Here is a 20,634-nt window from a genome sequence, read left to right as displayed (position 1 = left end):
TACTTAGCTCCATCACATGTTAACACCCCGACTCCCCGGAAAACTTCCTCAGCCAGAGTCCGGGATTGGAAGCTTGGAGCCTATGCTCATGGTCCCTTCTGGAGGGCTCCACTCCCTTTCAGCTGCCAACCTGCACCTTTCTGAGGGGCACCTACCTCACAGAGCCAAACAACTCTTCCACCCCACTGCTCTGCCCTCCCACTGCCACCAGAGATGCTGGGGATAGCGCTTCATCCTCTCCTACAACTGAAGCTGGGAGAAGCATCATCCAACCCTGTTGAAGGCATTTTAGGGGCAGTTTCTTTCAGTGTTGAGTATCCCATAGCTTCACTACAGAAGGGCAGCCTTGGCATTGCTTCTCCTTTCCCACTGTTTCCCTTGTCTCACCTGCACCATCTCTTACTCCCTGCTTTCCCTGTGTGTCCTCCTCCCACTGCTTGGCTCTTTCCAAGGGAACCTGAGCTACGTGAAGAATATCCCAGCTGAATGACTCTCAGTCATCACCAAAGGAGTTATATCATGTAGCATAAATGTGCGTTATTATCATCATTACCATAACAATTATGTCTGAGTTAAGGAGGCAATGAAATGAACACCCGGCTTAGGAACACATCTAGCTTATTATGATGGCCTTTAATGCTTCTAAGACGTAAATACCGATTTCTAGATCCTTTAAAACATCACGGTTTTACAAGATAATGATCCAGCAGCAAAACGCTCACTTTCATCTAAATGCTGACATGGAAAGGTTTTAACCTGAGAGATGAAATGTTCTGCTTTAAAAGCAGGTTGACAATGAATTAACTGCAGAGACAACTTGACGTAACAAAGAGTACAAGGCAAAACAAACATGAGCTGTTGCTTTGTGTAAGGTGGTTTCAAAGGTTCCTTGTGTGTTTATACATCTGAGGCTTAAGAACAGAAGGTGAGCAGCAGTCTTTAATCTGGAATGGAGACAAAACCACGGAGGTGCCTGTATGGAAGGGCTCTGGGAATCTGCTGGAGCAAGAATGGGCTTGGAGACATCAGGTCTCTTCAGCATAGCCACATCATCCCAAGGGACTGAAGAAGCAGATCAGTGGAGAGCATTCTGTGTCACTACTGAAGTGTCTCTCTTGACACCTCTAGTGCCTTTCAAATATTAACTGCTCCTGAGTGACAACTCTCTTGACAGATGAGCATTGCTCTCAGCAGAGGAGACAGCATGAGGAGGGAGCACCAGCAGCTCCTGCAGTAAATCAGTGACACTTTAATTAAACCCAGATATTCCAGTCTACATTTGCTAGGGGTTTGATGACTGGTATTATCACCAACATTTCTTTCTGGGTTTTTTAGAAACTGAGTCCCAGTTGGTGTCTGACACTGAAGAGCAAATACATGCCAGGGGGAATCAGCAAACACACCAGACTTCAGCTCCTGTCAAGACACTTCCAACCAGCCCTGGCAGGAGAGTTATTAAGCAAAAGTGTCTGCCCCAGGAGAGCCTATTCCTGTCTCTGAGCCTGGAGTCCCTGGGTTTTCAGCCAGCAGGTCCTCACTCAGGAGACTGTTTTGACAAAGCATTCAAGGCCCTCTGTGAGAAACAGGGAAGGACCTCTGCAAGCCTGGATATTCTAACATTACAGCTGCATTCCAAACTTGGGGTGACAAACTTGGGGTGATCTCAGCCCAAGAGGTGTTTCTTCCCTGGTCCCTGTGAACGCGGGCCAGATCCCAGATGCAGTGGGCCTGCTGTTCTATTCTGACATCTGAACAACCAGCTTTGGAAACACAGAAAGGTATCTGTACTTGTCCACATGAGACAGCTGGAGGAGCTAATGCGGGTGGGGAAGCCTGTGCAGATGTTGGCTTGCTGATGGACTCATGGCCTTTCCCAGGCTCCTCTCTCAGGTGTTTCAGCTACAGGAGCTATTTGGGGGCCTGTTCTTTCCAAGATGATCTCTAGCCCATTCAGTTCTCCAGTGATGTAATGTGCATCTGTACCTTAAAACCTCTTGGATGTTCTGGGCAGAGGGGAAGAGCCTCGGGTAAGGGCCATCAAAGGCTGGTGCATGAGAGTAGACACCTCTCCATATCACTGATGAGTGCTGGACTTTTCCAGGCACTTAAGAAACACCCTGCTGCTGGCTGAGATAGACCAATGACAACTCTAGGGTGAGGGAACATAATGACAGCCTTTCCATTTCTGAAAGGAAGAGGTGACAAAGGAAGGAAAGTAGTCACTCAAGGTGACACAAAGAAACTCAGATAATGGAGTACCTGATGTCCAGTGAGGAGGAGGAAAGCTTCTGAACATGGCAAGAACCGAGTGAGATTCATTCCTAGGTTAAGTGGTGATAAACCCCACTGTGCAGATTTCTGGCATGTGTATCTTTCCTTTTTCTTTTTCTACAATCTGCATTTGGTGTGAGAGCCCAAACCCACCAAACTGAGAGCAGGGATGTTCCAACCCTGCTCCTGCAGTGCAGGGGTTTGATGGGCAGGGTGAACTCCCACCTCTGAAGCACAGAAAAGGAAAAGCAGAGGTACAGCCAATGTGGTCTGGCACACGGGCTAGAGGACCAGCCATTCACTACTAGACTTCTCCCAAGCCCTTGGAGGTCCACCAGGCCTCAGGCAGCTGTCAGGGATCTTTCTCTGCTGAGGAAGACCAAGCTCCAGTCCTGCCAGAGGCTGAGGGACTCCCTAAGGTCCTTGGCCCAGCCATGAAGAGGGGCTACAGCAGTGGAAGCAGGTATGCCTGCAGCAGCAATGGTGCCAGCATCCGCTGGTGGATCAGAAAGCTGGGCTGGATAGGGTAGTGGTACCAGGCAGCATCACAGCCACTCTACCAGTCACAACCTCAAAACAGCCACTGAGGAACACTGTAATATATGATTAGTCAAGTCACAACTCGTATCACAAACTGCTTGGACAAATCATAGGGGTCCTGTAGTGTCATGGCACAGAGGAACAGGTCAACACTAATAAGACAACCTGTACCTACAAGACCTTCTACCCTCAACAGCTCCACAATGGAAGCCCATGTTCTTCCACTGAAGGTAGAGAAACACCATTTCTCTGGTAAGACGAGCTATAGAAGTAGCACTGTAATTGTTGCTACCAGCACCAAAACCACCCCAGAAGAAACAAAGAGTAGGAGCTACTTACATATTTCCTTCAAATCTCTTACTTAAAGCCTCAAAAGGCTTCATCTGGAATAGGGACGTGGGAGATGCTTTGATCCCTTGAGCCTCCTTGTCAGAACACACTAGTGTCACAGCAAGAAGCACCAAGATCTTGGAAGATTATTGGCAAAGGTCACAAAAACATGATTATAAGTCCTTTGCCAAACGTTTGTTCATTTTGTTGTTGCATCCACAATTACTCTATAGCCTCCTGGAATATGCCTCTGATCTCCCAGAAAGCCAGGTGGGATTAAACAGCCTGGGAAGTGGCTCTGGCTGTGCTTTCAGTAGTCTTTAGCTGCCAACAGCTTTGGGAAGCCAATGATTAGCACAGCCTTGGGATGAGCCACAGAGGAGCTCCCCAAAATCAGACTTTTCAGTACACACCTAGGAAACTTCTGGTGGAATAAAGGAAAAGGAACCAGGAGATAACTAAAGAACCTGAATGCACCAAGCACTTGCACACCAAGACAGCGAGCAGGCTGCTCCATAACACGCTTCATGACATTCCCAGTCTTTGACATGCCTCCAAATGTGTCAGAGACACGAAGAGTGACTCGAACTACAGTGATTCGCTGTGTGCTTAGGTACCGCTGGGCAGCAGCTCTGCAGGAATGTTTGGGAAAGAAACAAAGGAAGACCAAGTGCAGAAGGACAGTGAGTTTTGGAGGAGGTATCTCCTCAGCCCAGTTCCTTCTGAACCTTCCAGAAACACACTCCTCTGACAAGTGTGCACATCAAAGCACTGTCTGCAAATTCAAAACAATCTATGGTGGTTTTCTTCAGAAGAGAAAAAGTGATAACATGAAGATGAACACTTCCCTAACAGAGCAGGATCGACACAAAGTCTCACATGCAACTCACACACACACAACTGCCAGAACCAAACCTCAGCACGGCTTTTCATAGTTTGCCACTATCCAAATAACAGTAGTATGGGACATATACTTTAGGCAAAGAGACACACTGGTTGTTCCACACTGGGTGGAACAACACAACTGGCCTGCTACTGCAATGCTGTGCTTGTATCTTAATACAGGTCCCAGAGGTTGACAGCTGTAAGTGCTCCATGCTCATGCTCTCGCTTATGGACTGTTGCAGCCAGCTCAGAGCCATGGACAAGGGACTCACTAAGTAACAAACTGTTTATGTTAGTGGGGTGATTTGCAGGTCCTTTGTTCATGTTTATGAATATGGTGGCTCCAGAAAACCTCTTCCTGTCCTCTCACCCCTGCTGCTCACTGTGCTTTACAAAACACAACGGATGGAAGACGACAGGCATCAATGTCAAAGTATGGGCTGAAGGAGACATGCTTCAAGATCAGCCCATTGTGACAGAGAACGAAACCCTTCAGTTCTCCAAAGTGGCTCAGCTGTGCAAACCTGGAGCAGAGGGAGCCAGAGGTGGGAAAGATTACCCCTGCATTTCCCCTGCTCTCAGCCACCAGCTCTGTCCCCCAGAATCAGTCAAGTTGTCATGATTCCTTCTGACCTGACTGAATGCTTGCATATGCCTGAAACCCAAAATGATTGACAGCCTTTCCACTATTATCCTCACTTGTGTAATTGCAGCAGCTATTCTTGTACACTGAAATGTCTAATCTTAGCAAGCCACAGAGCTGCTCGGGAATACAGAGCAACCAGGAATTTCCATGCAATTACTCACCACAGCTACTGCACTTACTTTGGCTGGTAAAAGTCCTTCTTGTCTGCTGACCCCAGGCTCTGCAAGACACAAAAGACAGATGTATTGTTTTAACTCTTGACAAGCAAGTATCATTGATGAAGTTGTGGTGAAAAGAAGAAGGCACATGCTTCCAGCTGGCCGGTGGTGGGGGCTGGCTGGACAGGCAGTTAGGACCCCAGCCACTGAACATGATGTGGGCAGGGCCCCCGCAGCCAAGAATGTAAAAATGAACAGTCAAAGCAGAGGTGTGGAGATGCACTAGGTCTGATCCCAATGTACCCATCATGTCTGCATCTCCCATCACTTGTGGAACTATGGCACCTTATATTAGGAGGGGACTGTCCTGGGGAACCCAGGTATGAGAGGCTTTCTTTGAGCACACACCCAGGTATGTGTATGCCACAGACCCTGCTTTGGATGCACACGAGGGTATGTGAATGCCACGCACAGAGAGCACAGACCCACCTCTGTGCCTTGTCCTACTGCCTGACAGGGCTACAGGCACCCACATGCACCCAAGTCTGTCCCGCAACACGCCGTGTCCCAGAAGCACCCATGGCTCAGGCTGCCCTGAGACCTCAGTTCTGCTTGCCAAGCACAGGCGGGCCCCACTACCAAGGAAAGTAGAGGCACAGGCTGTGCTTGCACAGGCAGCTCTGAGACAGACCGACAGACACCACAGATCTGAGTGTCAGCAAAGCCACTGCACCATCAGAGCCCGCTCCTCCTCCTCCTCCTGGGGATGGTCCTTACCCTTGTGCTGTGCTGCGATGGGGGACAATGGGCAGCATCACGGGCTGGCCCCAGCACCTGTCAGGGTCCCGCTCCCGGTCCCTGCACGGGCACCAGGCGGGTGCCGGTGTGAGTGCACGCTCCCGGGAAGCACAATGGGGCTCTGGGGCTGCTGTTGTAGTTTTGCTCCGTGGTTGCCAGGCAATGGCGAGCCTGAACGCCAAAGCAGCGGGGCCAAATGCTAATGAGGGGCGCGGAATTCTGCCGGCACTCTCCAAAGCAGCCCAGCGCTCCCACCCTGGCACTGAAAAGGAAGGAGGGAGAGGAGGGCCCCGGCTTTTAAGCGGGTGGTGATCCACAGTCGCCACAACATCCCCTCGTCTCTGGCTAAGCCAGGGAGATGGGACCGTGGTTTGGTGGTGGCTGACCCTTCCCACAGCATGGAGGTGTTTGTTGACACCAGCATGGGGAAGCTGAAGCAGTGCAGGGTGTCTGGGTCTGGGTGTGTACTGTCCTCTTACACATCTCATGGGCACACACCAGAGCTCCATCCTGGGAGCGTACAAGGAGCAGTTCTTGGGGTGGGCAGATCTCATCTTGCCAATTGCCATGTGGGTGCGCAAAATCTCTGAGCGATCCCCACCACTAGCAGGATGCGCTACACAAGCACCCTTTGGCTCTCCCCACTGCTTCCCCCCCCTCTGACATGACAGCAGCAAGAAGCCACCACAAAGCCCTGTGGGATCAGTCGCCAGACACTGGTATGGGGTGGTCCAACACTAGCACAGGCTGTCCAGAGAGGTGTTGGAGACATTCAAAACCCAGCTGGACATGGTCATATCCACATGGTCATATGCATCAAGGAGAACTCAGTGCAGTGATCCTGCCTTGAGCAGGAGGTTGGAGTGGGTGATCTCCAGGAAATCCCAGATCTCCTCAACCACTCCATGCATTCCTGAAGTAACAGAGAAACAAGCACAGCAGTAACTGCACATGCCTTGAGCAATAGCACCTGTCCTCCAAGCCCACAGCACATGGAGAACACCTCCACTTCCTCAGACACAGCATTCCCGTGAGATATTTCCTTACTTATTTAAACCTGACACTTAAAACCAAGGGTGCTGGTTCCCAAAGTATGGATAAGCTGCAACAAGGTTCACAAGCCATGACAAATCCAGTTCCTTCTGCTACCTCTGTTAGCAGGGATCACAGATAACTGATGATACTTGAAGAGAAACCACTTGCAAACAGCTTTCTCAATGCTATTGAAACAACATGTGGGAAACCGGTATGTCCCCAGTCAGACACCCCACCCACCCGCAGCTGAGGGCCATGGTCCCATCAACCCCATAGCAAGGTCCAGACAGCACCTGACCTTTCTGATAATTAGTAACAGCAGAAAACAACATTGAGACTCTTCTACCTTTCTAAAGCACTGGGGTAACTATCACCATCACCAGCATTCCCAGCCCAGGAGACAACAGAATCTTCAGCAGTGATGGGTGCCACAGGTGTTAACCTCCTGAAGGTGCAGGTATTTGAAGCCAAACCCTAATGAGGGGAAACCACCTGGAAACTTGGAGGAAAAAGAAAGTCACGTTGGAAGTTCAGGTCCTCCAGGAAGCACTGCAGCTATGAGCCATGAGCAAGATGAGCTGCACGAACATGCTGAGAGAAGGGGCTGCCTTAAGCTTATCGAGCAATTATTTTTTAAGAGTCAAGGAAAACTGAGAAGGTTTTATATATCTGGAATAAAAGAGTGAGGCATTAACTTTGCAGAGAGGGGAAAACACCCCAGTGAAACAGGGACTCAATGCAGCAATGAATAGCCAAAATAGCTGACTAAAGCTTTCTGAGAAAATAGCACATGAGGCGGAAAAGCAGATGTGTGACACAGCAATGTGTCCAAGGAACTGGGCCTGCAGCAAGGCCAGGAGCCGTGGATCAGCTCCTGGCTCTACCACCACCCCAAGGTCTGGTCTTGAGCCATTTCTTCTCTCTTCATGCCTGGGTTTCCTCATATTGCCCCTGCACAGCTCTTTGCCTCCTTACTCTTCCCAGAAGAGAAAGGGATTATGCCCAGCAGTCAGATGAAGTTACACAGGTCCATCCTACCATGTGCCATTTCTTGCACCAAGCTGGTCCAGTGGAAGGTATCCCTGCCCAAGGCAAGGGGTTGGAACTGGATGAGCTTTAAGGTCCTTTCCCACCCAAACCACTCTGGGATTCTTTGAAAACCAAGTTGGCCGTGGACCCAGAGAGCTCCAGGAGAGTGGCAGGAAAGCACTTCGCCACAAGAATCACCAACAAATGGAGCAGAGCTTTCTGGAAGCTGTTAGAGGTGATGCCTGGGCAAGAGAAGGTGGTCAGGGCAAGCAGGAAGACCAAGGCAAGGACAAGTTTTTGAATGCCTCTAAATGAGATCCTCATGAAGAAGAAGTGAGCTCAGGCATACATGGTGTAACAACAGCAGCCACAGACAGGGACCTTCCACTAAGGTTAACAGACCACATAGAGGATAAACCAAATACTTTGATAAATGCAAGTAAAGCAGTGCAGAGCCATTGGCAGGAGGAAGAAGGTGAGAAGGGGGAGACCTTGGGGCACCTTGGGCTGGCCTGACTTTGTGCAGCAGTTCACTATAGGATGTAGCTGTAGTAAAAACATGCCCAAGACATTTTGCCCAGGGCAGGGACATCACAACATCCGTAACTATTCTATGTTTCTATATTCTGTGACTGGCCAGGAGCACTGCAAGAGCTCAGAGCAGCGCCTGGAAAGATCCTCCCAAGCAGGGGAGCTGGTCTCCACTGATGGATTGAGGGTATTCACCTGAAAGCACCCAGGGTGATGGGTAGCTCTGGGCAGGAGCTGCCTGCACAAAGGAACAGCAGCTGAAGCATCTCCCCAGGGGCATCAGCATGGGCTGTGACAGTCCCACCAGCCACCACGCCTGTCCCACCACACTGGGTATCACAGAATCAGGTAGCATCCTCAGGAGAGCAGGATTGTGGAGAAGTCAAGGGAAGGATGGGACATAAAGGAGCCGGGTAAAGGGAACATACAGCCTGGATCATAGGGAAAATGTCCTGGCACTGAACTTGAACTGAGTTGGAACCAACTCCAGCAGGAGAGATAGAGCAGTGCTTCAAAGGGCCTGCACATAGCCAACTAGATAAACCAGTGCAGAGGGGACAGTCACTAGCTTTCAAGGAGCTGGGACCGATTTTCCTTTTTCTGCCTGTGCCTGAGGACTAAAAGAGGCAGAAAGCTCCCCAGAATGAGCAAAAGGTAACCTGGCATTTTCCTCTGATTTCTGGGAGGAAAGACCAGTTCCTCCGGAACTGATATGAGATCTGGAGGCTTTAATCTACGCAAGTATATGATAAAACAGATGCCTGCCTGCACTGTTTGCTGATACACAGGCTTCTACAGGAGCATTGTCTACTGGTGGCTCCTTTGTATCAGGGCATGGGTGGGGACTCCAGAGAGGCACGGCTGAGTGTGGGCTCAGCTCCAAGAATAGATCTGGGCTCCCAGAGAGCTCCTGCTGCTGCTCTGGATGCAAGGGAGACTCTGGCCTTGCAGAGAGGTGAGGAGGGAGGATGGGAGACGAGCATCCCCTGGTTCATGAGTCCCCTACAAGCCCGAAGCCCCAGCACAGTGTTAGTCATGCTCTGGTGGGACCGGGTGCACTGCTCCTCACTTGCTCATTTTATTGATGACTCAGGATTTAGGAAGCACATTTTAAATCCCTTAATGAAATAATGGAGAGAGTAATTTTGATCCACGTGTCTTTCTTTTTAAAACAAACACTTCAAGTGAGGCTTGCGCCCATCTCCACCCTTTCCTCCCCAGACACGGAGGCAAGTGGCGGTGGGGACCGGGCACCTCAGAGACATCTGGAAGGACAGGAGCATCCTCACTACCCTGCACATGGAACTGGGCATGGCAGCAACTGAAACCCTGCCAGGCAACAACCTCTATCCCTCTGGCATTCACGGGCAAGGAGGGGGAGGTGGGACAGCAGGACACTGTCCAAGACGGTGTCCTCAGAGCCTGGCGGTGTTCCCAAGCACCTTGTTCCCCCCTGGTGTGTGCCTTCCAAGTGCCATCTCTTCTGGATTCAGCCAGGCACCATCTTTAATCTCCTTCCTCTGCAGAGGAAACAACCACCCAGGCAGAGGCAGTGGCAGAAGGGAATGTTGATGCCAAGCCCACAGCTCCTCGGCACAGCCTGCCAAGAAGCAGAATTACCTGCCAGTATGGTTAAGTGTTGTCTCAAGGTCATTCCACAGCTACCCTCTGCCCCTCCCCAAACAAGAATCATAGAATCACAGACTGGTTTGGGTTGGAAGGGACCGTAAAAGCTTATCTAGTCCAACCTCCTCCTGCAGTGAGTAGGGACATCTTCATCTAGATTAGGTTGCTCAGAACCACTTCCAGCCTGGCCTTGAACGTCTCCAGGGATGGTGCATTCACCACCTCTCTGGACAACCTGTGCCAGTGCCTCACCACCTTCCTTGTAAAAGATTTCTTCCTGAGCCAGGCTTCCACTGCCCTTGCTGTGGTGGAAAGTGCTCTCCTCTCCCCGACATGCTCAGAGCCCTTTGAGCTTGCAGAGAAGTGCAGCATCCCAGGAATGCCTCAGAAACTCTCTGGAGGAAAGGAAAGGCAGCAGGACACCAACTCCCCAGTACTTTTACCTGGTTCAAGATGGACTGAGAGGATTTACTAGCCAGAGGCACCCATGTCCCAGTTCTCAAAAAGCACCTTTCCAGGAGGTGTAAAAATGCAGCCTCCCAAACTAGCAGAGCAACACCCAGCTGCATCTGGGCTAAGGCTTGTCCAGTGCATCAAAACCAGTGGAGGGAGCAGCAGGAAGACTTCTCATTTTCCCAGTGGCATTCCCAGTGCTGCCCTTCCCATCCCTCCTCACCAGGCCATGGTGACCACAGGGACACGCATGCAGCCCCGGCTCCCTTTGGCCCAGCAAAGCACCTTTGTTAACACACTACATGTTGTACTGAATGTCAAAGACATTTTAGGCCTTTGCAAATCTGTGAGAGGCTGGGCCAATGTGCGTGCCTGAAGTTATTCTGTTAATTTCACGTTTCAGGCACTATGTCAGCTATTTTGTACATTGTTAAAATCATCTATTTAACAAGCCCAAGTTACACAAGGTATATAAGCCACAGGCAGGCTTCTCTAGGACAGCTCACCTCCACAGCTGGCCTTGCTGGTCCGTGATAAGAATTACAACATGCTGCAGACAGAAAAGATGAAGCCAATGGAAAGGACTGCTCTGAATTCCATACTTCAGCCAAGCTAGGTTGATAACAGACACGGGGTTGGAAACACGGATGCTCACGGAGAGGCTAAGGCAGAGGTATTGATGATTTATTTATCCCCACCAGCAGACATGAATCCTGTTGTACTTTTTTGTCTCCTAAATGTTGCCAAGCATAATCTCAGTTTATCCTTTTCTGGGCAGTGTCCCTGGGAGAGCGAAGTTATTAGTAAGGCTGAAGGAGCCTCATGCAATTATTTAGAAACTACACCAAAATAATCCCCAAGGACAAGCAGCTGCTTGCAGGTGGCAGCTTTCTAAGTCATTCCAATAACATCTGGCTCAGTAACTCCCAGCATAATCAATGCCCACACAAACACAAGACATAAGAACTGAGGATGAGCTATTTTCCATGCTAGAAGAGGATCCTGCAAAACAAACTTATGGGCCACTGCCGACAGTGGCCTGTGCTGCCAACCTCCCATGCATGTATGGTCACTGTCTGGGACCTTGGCACCCACCCCAGCACCCCTAAGCTGAGTTTCCAAGCCAAGCCAGGGGGATTCCAGGGGGATTTGGGCATGGGCAGCAGGCGCTTGGCCCGCAGGGTAGGATATGGTGGGGGGACTAAGGCTGCAGAGCCCATCCCACCCATCCTAGCTCCTCACCGCTGGATCCCGGCGGTTGGTGCTTTCAGGCACAGCTGCTCGTCAAGCTCCATGTCTCTGCAACATGCTGCAGTTATGAGTAATCGGGACTTGATGCCTGATTGTTGGAAGGGGAATGAAATTCAGAGCCTGGGATGTGAGAGGGTTGTTTGGAAGCAGGAAGGAGATGCCATTCCCCTGAGCCAGCTAGCAGCATCCCTCTGAGCAAAGGCCAACCCACCCAGAGCACCCCAGGTCTCGGTTCACCATGTACCCTTCCAAGCTCCCTGCCTCTGGCACGGGTTTGGCCGTGAGAGAGTCCAAAGGGCTGTGGGGTGCTGCCTCCTCCCTTGCACCAGTCCGGCTACCACCACAACCTGTGCCCAGCACCAAACCCCCAAAACAGCCCTGCCCAGGCTCCAGGCTGTTACAGACCCGAGTGACCCTGAAACATGAACTGGAGGCAGGATGAACCCTCAAATCCCCAAACCTGATTTTCCAGCTGGATGAACAAGATTGCTCAGCTGAAAATCATGGTGGTAACTCCTACCTTCTATGTGGTCGTGCTGCAAAGCAGCTCCCGCCTGGAAGGGAGCTCTGAGCACCTCCAAAGGCTGCCCTTGCTGAAAAGCAGGTCCCTCCTGCCTGTGTGCCAAAGGATGGGGGGGATTAAGGAACAGAGAACCCGGATGATTAAGAAAAGGTAGGTCACACAAAACTGGGTGGCAGGGGAACAGCCAGGCTGTGGCTGCAGCACTGCTTGCCCTGATGGTGGGAAGGGCTGGTTCAAGGGCAGGAGGGAGGATGTGGGCCACTGGGAATAAGAAAAGGGCCTTGGTCTGTTGGAGGATGGCATTTGGCAAAGCTGAACACCATGGCAGACCATGGGGAGATGTGTTAAGCCATCAGCATTTCTGCACTGCCAGCCCCCACCCCTCGTTGTGGTGATCCTGTCTCTTCTTGCCTTAACTCCAAAGGCTCCAAGGAGGGGGACTGAGTCCCTGCAGACCTGACCCAGCCAGGGGAGGATGCCAAAGGATCCAACACATTCATTCTTCAGCAGCTAGCTCATCCCACCAGCCCGGGAGCCTGAATCTGCTATCACACTTGCCTGTGAACAGCACCAACCCTGTGCCTGCCCAGGGGCATTGACGCTCATCCAGGTTGGGTTTGAGTCTAGTGGAAGGTGAAAAACATGCTAAGAACTATAGCGACCATTCAGCAGGGAAGGAGAAGGAAAGCATGGCTCTACACAAGAAGTAAATTGAGGTAATCCAGAGAACAGAAATGAACCCCTGCAGCCATCCCCCCTGCAGAGCAGCTCAACCCACACTTGCGAGCTGTAGGAGCTCATTGTGTCCTCCCAGTAGCAATCCCCACTAGAGACACCACAGACCCAAACAGGAAGAGGCCCCATGTTTCAGGGCCTTGCTCAGACTCCAGCCTGAACCCACCACCTCACCATGGCAGGACATCATCCTGCGAGCAGGTGGGCACCACCCTCCACCAGCTCATCTCACCAGAGGCTGAATTCTCTCTTCTGCTTGCTCATCAGCCCTCACATTTTGGACCCAGGAGGGGAGACCTTGGTGTTCTCCTAAGGGCTGAAATGCAAATGTAAACCTGGTTCTTTGGATAATTGGGCTTCATCTTAACCCAACCTATATCTGACCCCAAGACAGCGATGGGATGGATTCTCCTGAACAAGCAAACCCCATTACCAGCCTCTCACTCCAGAGCACATCTCAGCAGCTTGCAATGGCCCTGCTGACAGGTTGTATTCATGCAGGCCAGGCCATTAAATTTTGCTTCCTCTTCCTCAGAGCGCATACTTCACAGAGGAGCAGAGATCTGCCACATGTGTGCACTGGACCAAGGAGGAACGACAGAGCCAAACCCCAGTGCCACAAGCTGCACTGGCACAGCCCTGGTGCCCACCATTCCCACAGTACCCAGTGACACCCCTCTTCCCTCAGTATCCTTCCACTTGGCACATAAATCATAGAATCCCAGACTGGTTTGGGTTGGAAGGGGCCTTAAAGCTCACCCAGTCCCAACCCCCTGCCACAGGCAGGGACACCTTCCACCAGACCAGGTTGCTCCAAGCCCCATCCAACCTGGCCTTGAACACTGCCAGGGATGGGGCAGCCACAGCTTCTCTGGGCACCCTGTGCCAGCGCCTCAGCACCCTCACAGGGAAGAGCTTCTGCCTAAGAGCTCATCTCAGTCTCCCCTCTGTCAGGTTAAAGCCATTCCCCCTTGTCCTGTCCCTGCAGGCCCTTGTCCAAAGCCCCTCTCCAGGTTTCTTGTAGGCCCATTTAGGAACTAGAAGCTGCTCTAAGGTCCATCTTTGGGTTCCTCATCAGTCAAGGTAATGAGGAGCGGCTCCATCCCCAAGCTTGCCTTCCTACCAGGAGAAAAAGCAACTCTGCTAATGAGCATACACCAACACCCCCAAATACACGAGTCCATTTGCACTCAGACTTTCCTTCCCCTGCCACAACCCCTTCCCTTGCCTTCCCTCCTCCCAGCATCTCCCCAGCCTCTTTCTACCCTGCTCCCCCCAGCCAAGCTGCTCACCCTCAAATCCCTTGCAGCTCACATCACGCTATGGCAGACCCACACTTCAAAGCATTTCTTTACCGAGAGCTCACATCCAGGGAACTTTGTTTTCTTGACTCCCCTTGTACTGCTACACGCCTGTAAAAAGTAAGTCATGCATATATTCAGATGCACGCACGTACAGACGATTTACTGCAGAGCTTCTCCTTGTGGAAGGATCTCCCCAAGCTGTGCACTTGCTGCTCATCGGAGCTTCTCTTGAATGAAAGATCCTGTCAAAGCGCTGGCAAAACCACTGAAGCTTGTAAACTCTCAGCTCAACAACATCATCCAGGGCGACAGGCACGCACAGGCGTGGGCACCTTCTCTCCGTGTTTCCATTCATCAGGTGCCGAATTAGGCAGGTAAAGGTGCAGGGAGGAGCAGCAGACCCCCAGGCTCTATGTTCACCCACAGCCTGGGATCAACAGCGTGCTGCACACCCCGGTGTCCACCTTACGTTTTCTTCTCTTTCTTGATTACAGCCTGAAAACTATCACTGAGATTTGAAGGAGCTGGGCTTAACTGCTTGCAGAATCAGGGCCATGATGTGGAGCTGAACATGCTGCTATTTATAGCACAGAGCCCTGAGCTCGGCATGTGCAGGGGGTGCAGCATGGCCAGGTTGCTCCTAGAGCCTGTTTTCTTAATGTTTTGACTCATTTTGGTAAGGTGCCAGTTGCCTGATCTCCACATGGCATTCATGCACTGCCTGATACCCTCAAACATGACTTTTGTTTTAATCCTCAGGCATACCAAATTATACATGTATACACTGGTTTATAGGTGAAGTTCTGTGTTTTGTCATGGAAAACAAAAAGGAAAAGCTGGCAGCTGAGCAGTCAGCTCTCACCCCGAGGGCCAGCAGTGAATGACACTGTCCTTCAGCATGGAGTGTGTCAGCACCCCAACTGCAGCTCTGCCACCTCAGGCTGGGGACCACCATGCCCCTGAGGCATGCAGGGGGATGACAGCACAAGGATGAGGGTCTCCAGGAAGGTGCTTCAGGTGGTGTCCCAGGAACCTGATCCCCCAGGAGCACCTTGGTAGGGAGCAGACCCACCATCTCACCTCTGCACCCTTCACCCTGCCCTACAAGAGTGGGCTCAGCATGGCTGGTCCTTTCCAAAGCCTGGAGAAGAGAAAGCTCAGGGGAGATCTTCTAACAGTCTTCCAACATGTAAAGGGGTTGACAAGAAAGCTGGAAAAGGGCTTTGGACAAGGGCCTGTAGGGACAGGCTAAGGGGAATGGCTTTAACCTGACAGAGGGGAGACTGAGATGAGCTCTTAGGCAGAAGCTCTTCCCTGTGAGGGTGCTGAGGCGCTGGCACAGGGTGCCCAGAGAAGCTGTGGCTGCCCCATCCCTGGCAGTGTTCAAGGCCAGGTTGGATGGGGCTTGGAGCAACCTGGTCTGGTGGAAGGTGTCCGGAGCAGGAGCAAGATCTGGTGAACTGGGCCAGTCACCCACCCCCCAGTGAGCTATTAACAACCACCCCACACACAGGACCTGCAGGAATATGAACAAAGCTGTCCACAGGGGACCAAGTAAAACCCAGCCACTGCACTGGCCATCATCCAACCAGAGCTCAAAACACCATGTGAGAGAAGTTCTCTCAGTCTTCTGGCCCAGAAGGTGGTTCCCTGAGGTTACAGAACATCTGAGTCAAACTATGTAGATACAAATCCTCATTCCTGGGATCCCAGCTGCTGGGTTCGTACCCGCCAGCCAAGGCATGATGCAAACATGACCTGACCACGATATGCTTTGAACTGCTCTTAAGCCTGGAGGAACAGCAGAGCTGCTTGCAGAACGTGTCCAACACAAAATAATTGTGCTCCTCACAGCTGACCTCCTCATCATCCTCCTTGGTGGTCAGCAGTGAGCCCATCACACCGAGATGTGAAACCTGCTCATCTCCAGCGAGCTGATGGATCTGAGCAACCTGTGGGTCACAGGAGGCTACAATACATTCCTCGTGTGCTGCCTTGGCTTTGTTCTGTGCCAACTAGAGGGAAACGTGGTTTGGTCAGGAAGGAGAGCAGAGGGAACACCCGAGTGAGGAGGCTGTATTTATACAGACACTTTACAAATTAAAACTGCTGCTTAAAGGGCACAGACGTGACTTCAGCATCCAGGTAACATTTCAGGGCTGTGCTGAGCACCCCTTTCCCATCGTCGCCCAGTTAAGATCATAGAATCCCAGACTGATTTGGGTTGGAAGGGACCTTAAAGCTCATCCAGTCCCAATCCCCTGCCATGGGCAGGGACACCTTCCCCTAGACCAGGTTGCTCCCAGCCCCGTCCAACCTGGCCTTGAACACTGCCAGGGATGGGGCAGCCACAGCTTCTCTGGGCACCCTGTGCCAGCGCCTCAGCACCCTCACAGGGAAGAACTTCTGCCTAAGAGCTCATCTCAGTCTCCCCTCTGGTAGAGTTAACTCTTTCAGAGATAACTCCTCTAGGCCTAAAAATCCATGTTTAGTCTCATACCAAAAGTGATTCTTTTAAAAACAGGGCTTCAAGCATATCAACCAATCCATTTTGGAGCTGCAAAGCTCCACAAAATGAATATGCCACAGGCATTTGGAAGGAGATCCTAATGTCTGTGCTCCTTTGACCCTTGTCCCTCTGCTGACCCTGAGGACACTGGCCCTGCTCTTCATCCTTACCCTCTTCGGCTGCCTCTCTCACCCATCACTGCCCTGGGGCACAAAGATGGGTTCAGGAGAATTGGGAGAAGGATGGGGGAGCACAAAGTATCCCAAGAGCCCATGGGAGAACCACTCCGGGCCACTGGAGCCCATGCTGGAACCGCTCAGCATACACAGAGATTTTAGCCTGTATTTGCATCCCACTGCTTATTTGGAGGTTTGTAAAAAATGTATATACCCCCCCCAAAAAAAAAAAAAAAAAGTTTAAACAGAGGAAAATGTATCAAAACATTATCTATGCAGGTTACAGGTAAGGCTTTAAGTAGGAAATGTTCCTTGATGTTTGCAGGTTCTCTAGCAATGACATCTCCTCACCACTCCAGTGCTGTAGGAAAGAGGCACCCGTTCATTCCAGATCACCTGTTTCTCGTTCAGGCAGGCCAGAAGAAAGGAGAAGGGGGATGAAAAGAGGATGGGGATGGCCAGGCTGGGGATGGCCAGGCCTGCGCTCGCCTCCCAGGCATGAAAGATGGAGGCTGCAGCAGCATGAGAAGTATTTACAGGGGCTCCAGCCAGCCAACCACCACTAAATATTTAGGCATCAAACTCCATAAAGGAAGCACAAGACACACTACAGAATAAGCTGAGTACATTAGAAAAAGCCTGGAGGGGAAAAAAGAATTTTTGGAACATGTTCTCTATCTGATTAATTGGGAAGACAGCCTTGGAGGGGGAAAAATAATGATTTTATTCCTCCCGAAACCACTATCTGCTCTTCAGAGTGTATCATATGAAAACAGTTATATAAAAGAATAAATTATATTTGGAATGGCAAGAACCCCAGAATAAAGCTAGAAACTCTGATGTTCCCATATAAAGATAGGAGACAGTTATCTGTTCCAAATTTTCGAGTTTTCTGTTGCACCACTTCGAATTCACGACATACCAGCATGGCCATATAAAGGGGACTCCACCCATGTAATGTTGGAGCAAGCAGTAATCCCCCAAACTATCAATTTAATGTATGGGGATACAAAATGATACAAGAATGTACTCACAGAGAGAACAATGCATTAACAACATGGCAAAAGGCACCAGAACGTGCTCACAGGAGTATCTATTTAAAGTGACATTTGCATCTGGATCTGAAATTAAGATTTCTGCAAGCAGATGCCATAGATTCCTCAAATTAAAAGGCTCTTTCTAGATCCAATGTGAATTTTCTTTTCTTGTTTCATTTTCTCCTATTTGTTCAGTCATGTTTCTTGGCCAGCACCAGGGAAGCAGCTCTTCGACAGGGATTGTTAAATGAAGGTTGCTTCTGAGCAGCTTTCCAGCCCTTCTCGCTCAGGATCTCCTGGGTGCAGGGGCAGCTCTGCATGGGTGCAAGGCTGGAGCCATGTAGGGTCCCCTCTGCCTGCATCACACAGAGATGCCCCAGCCCCAACCAGGGGATGTGGGTGCTAGGTGCAGCATCCCCTGCACAGGAGGTCCCAAGCTCCCCTTTACCCTGCGTTATATCCGGGGTGGGTAAAATCCCCCCTTTTCACTCATTTTCAATCCCAGACTGGTTTGGGTTGCAAAGGACCTTAAAGCTCACCCAGTTCCAACCCCCTGTCAAGGGCAGGGACACCTTCCACTAGACCAGGTTGCTCCAAGCCCCGTCCAACCTGGCCTTGAACACTGCCAGGGATGGGGCAGCCACAGCTTCTCTGGGCACCCTGTGCCAGCGCCTCAGCACCCTCACAGGGAAAGAGGATGTAATCCCACAGGATGCCTGGTCAACATGCTGTCACATCTGAAACCACAGAGCTGGCTCCTCACCTAAACTAAATGACATTCAAAGTTCAGCAGAGATCTTTCAAAGTCCCCATTCCAAAAACAGAAATAACAGGCACACCAGGATCCAGGGAGCACCTCAGTATCTCCACGTGCCTCCCACCAGCCCTGTGGGCCCCCACGCCAACGGCACAAGGCAAGGCGGTGGGAGTGAGGGTCAGAGCCCATCTTCTGTCAGATCGACAAGCAGTTTTGAAACCAGCTGAATACTGGTGCACAGAGCCCCCTTGTCACCAGTCTGAAGAAATGGCTTATTTTCTCCAGCTCTAACAGACTAACAGAAACCATTAGAAATAATAATAACCTTCCAGAAACTTCCTCCACACAGACCATGAGGAGCACTGGCAGCACCACGTCCAGCACCACGCTGGCTCCAGTGCTGCAGCAGGAGAGCAGCACCAGGAGCAAGCGCCCTGGAAGGCAGCCAGCAGCCAGCAAACAGACCTGTCCAAGCCTTCGGGATGGCTCCACAGACAAACCAGGTCAGCTAAGTGTTTCCATCCAAGCCAGACAGTGACTAAGAGACTGCATTAATTTGTTACTCAGCCGAAGTTAAACTTTTCAGACCCAGAAGAGCCAAATGGTTGTTCCAAGTGAAAAAAATATTGCGGGATGCATTCCTTTATCCTGTCCCAGGAATACCCAGGGATTCATGATTTCAGGATGGAGCTGACAGCTCTTTCATATATCACAAAGATTAACAAACTAACCTTTCTGGTTTTCTTTTCACTCCCCAAATGCTATTTACTGGTTTCAGGAAGTCACACGTCACGTTTACGCAGCCCTCCTGGTGGGTGGAGGCTTGTTCTAGCTCCACATGCTATTACTGCAGCAGATCAAACGAGCACAGAAACAAAGATTTGTTTTATTGGCATTACTGCTGTCAGCACAGAGAAGAAAAGAGGGTGAACAAGGGAACATCCACCTTCCACCCCTTTCTGAATTCAACATAAGGGTACACAAGAGCTTTACTGAGGGATGTGAGGCTAAGAAACACAACTGGACAAACCCTTCAATCCTTGGAAGCCGTTCCAAATCTCTGAAATTCGACAAACTGCTCAAGCACCTGTGAGTCCTGCACTGCCTGCTTTGGACATCCACACACACAGCCGGGATAGGGCAGCACCTCCATGCGGGGGTGCAGGGACCAGCACACCTAGGCGACGGGGCAGTGCCCAATGCCTTGCTGCAGGGCAGGTGGGGGAAATCACCAGCAGCTTTCACTACCACAGCAACAGCCTTTTTATTTATTTTCTCCTATTGGACCTCTAGAAAATGATGCTTTCATGGGCCAGACCCAGAGCCAGGCAGGGCTCATGCAGAAAACCACGTAAGGTGCCAAGAAATGCCAAGAGGGTGGCACAGTGAATGCAGGGGGAGCATCTCCAGCACCAGGCTGAGGTCCCTTGGATGCCCCACAGCACTAGTGCCCTCCTGAGGGCAAAAATACAGAGGATATTTCATCTCATCAACCTGAAAAAATGCTGCACAGCAGAAATCTAAACAAAGGTATTGCCGCAGAGACCGCATCCAGCTTCATCTGAAACACCCACTTCAGGGAAATATGAGCAGAACACGCCTGTGATGTGACATAGCCTTGGTACATCCTTGTGAAGAACACAAAGTAATGCCCGTATCTTGGCTTATAAAGCTTTCTGGCAGTAGGTCAGTCCAGGGCTCTGGGAAGCCTCTCAGCTCCAGCATCCCTTTCTGCAAACCTTCAAACTAAGTTCTGCCAAGGTGCCACGCTGCAGAGCTAGGAATCAAACTCCCCTCTACCACAAATCACAAGACCCTGCACACCTTGCTGTAACCTGTCCCCTTATAAAGCACACCTGTGGATCAGTTTTAATTCATAAGCAAACAAGTTTAAGAAATCTCTTGGAAGTGGGAGGGTGATGGAAGTGCCCAGAGAGGCCACCAGCCCCAGTAAGGAGCTCTGTGGTTGCGTGCTGTCACCTGAGGGACAATGGTGCTCACACCCCCCTAGACAATGAAGAACAGGGAGAAAGGTGATGT

At 50.8% G+C, this 20,634-nt stretch overlaps 1 protein-coding gene across 6 annotated transcripts in view; it reads right to left on the bottom strand.

The window, feature by feature from the left end:
- The window catches only part of LOC133210912 (ankyrin repeat and fibronectin type-III domain-containing protein 1-like), a 227,458-nt gene that overhangs the window by 68,174 nt on the left and 138,650 nt on the right, over nt 1-20,634 (bottom strand). For 5 of the 6 annotated variants that reach the window (XM_061350763.1, XM_061350762.1, XM_061350759.1 and 2 more), the window contains one exon: nt 4,852-4,892. In XM_061350763.1, coding sequence (XP_061206747.1) covers nt 4,852-4,892 — 41 coding nt within the window. Of the gene's footprint in view, nt 1-4,851; nt 4,893-5,607; nt 5,774-20,634 lie in introns of those variants that run through there. The other variant, XM_061350765.1, reaches the window with a different exon arrangement.

Source organism: Neopsephotus bourkii, unplaced genomic scaffold, assembly GCF_033783945.1.
Source record: "Neopsephotus bourkii isolate Nb327-2 ecotype Australia unplaced genomic scaffold, CSIRO-AGI_Nbou_v1 NB_533, whole genome shotgun sequence".
Lineage (NCBI taxonomy): Eukaryota > Metazoa > Chordata > Aves > Psittaciformes > Psittacidae > Neopsephotus > Neopsephotus bourkii.
Note: the sequence above shows the minus strand (reverse complement) of the source record. Positions and strands in the feature narration are given on the sequence as shown.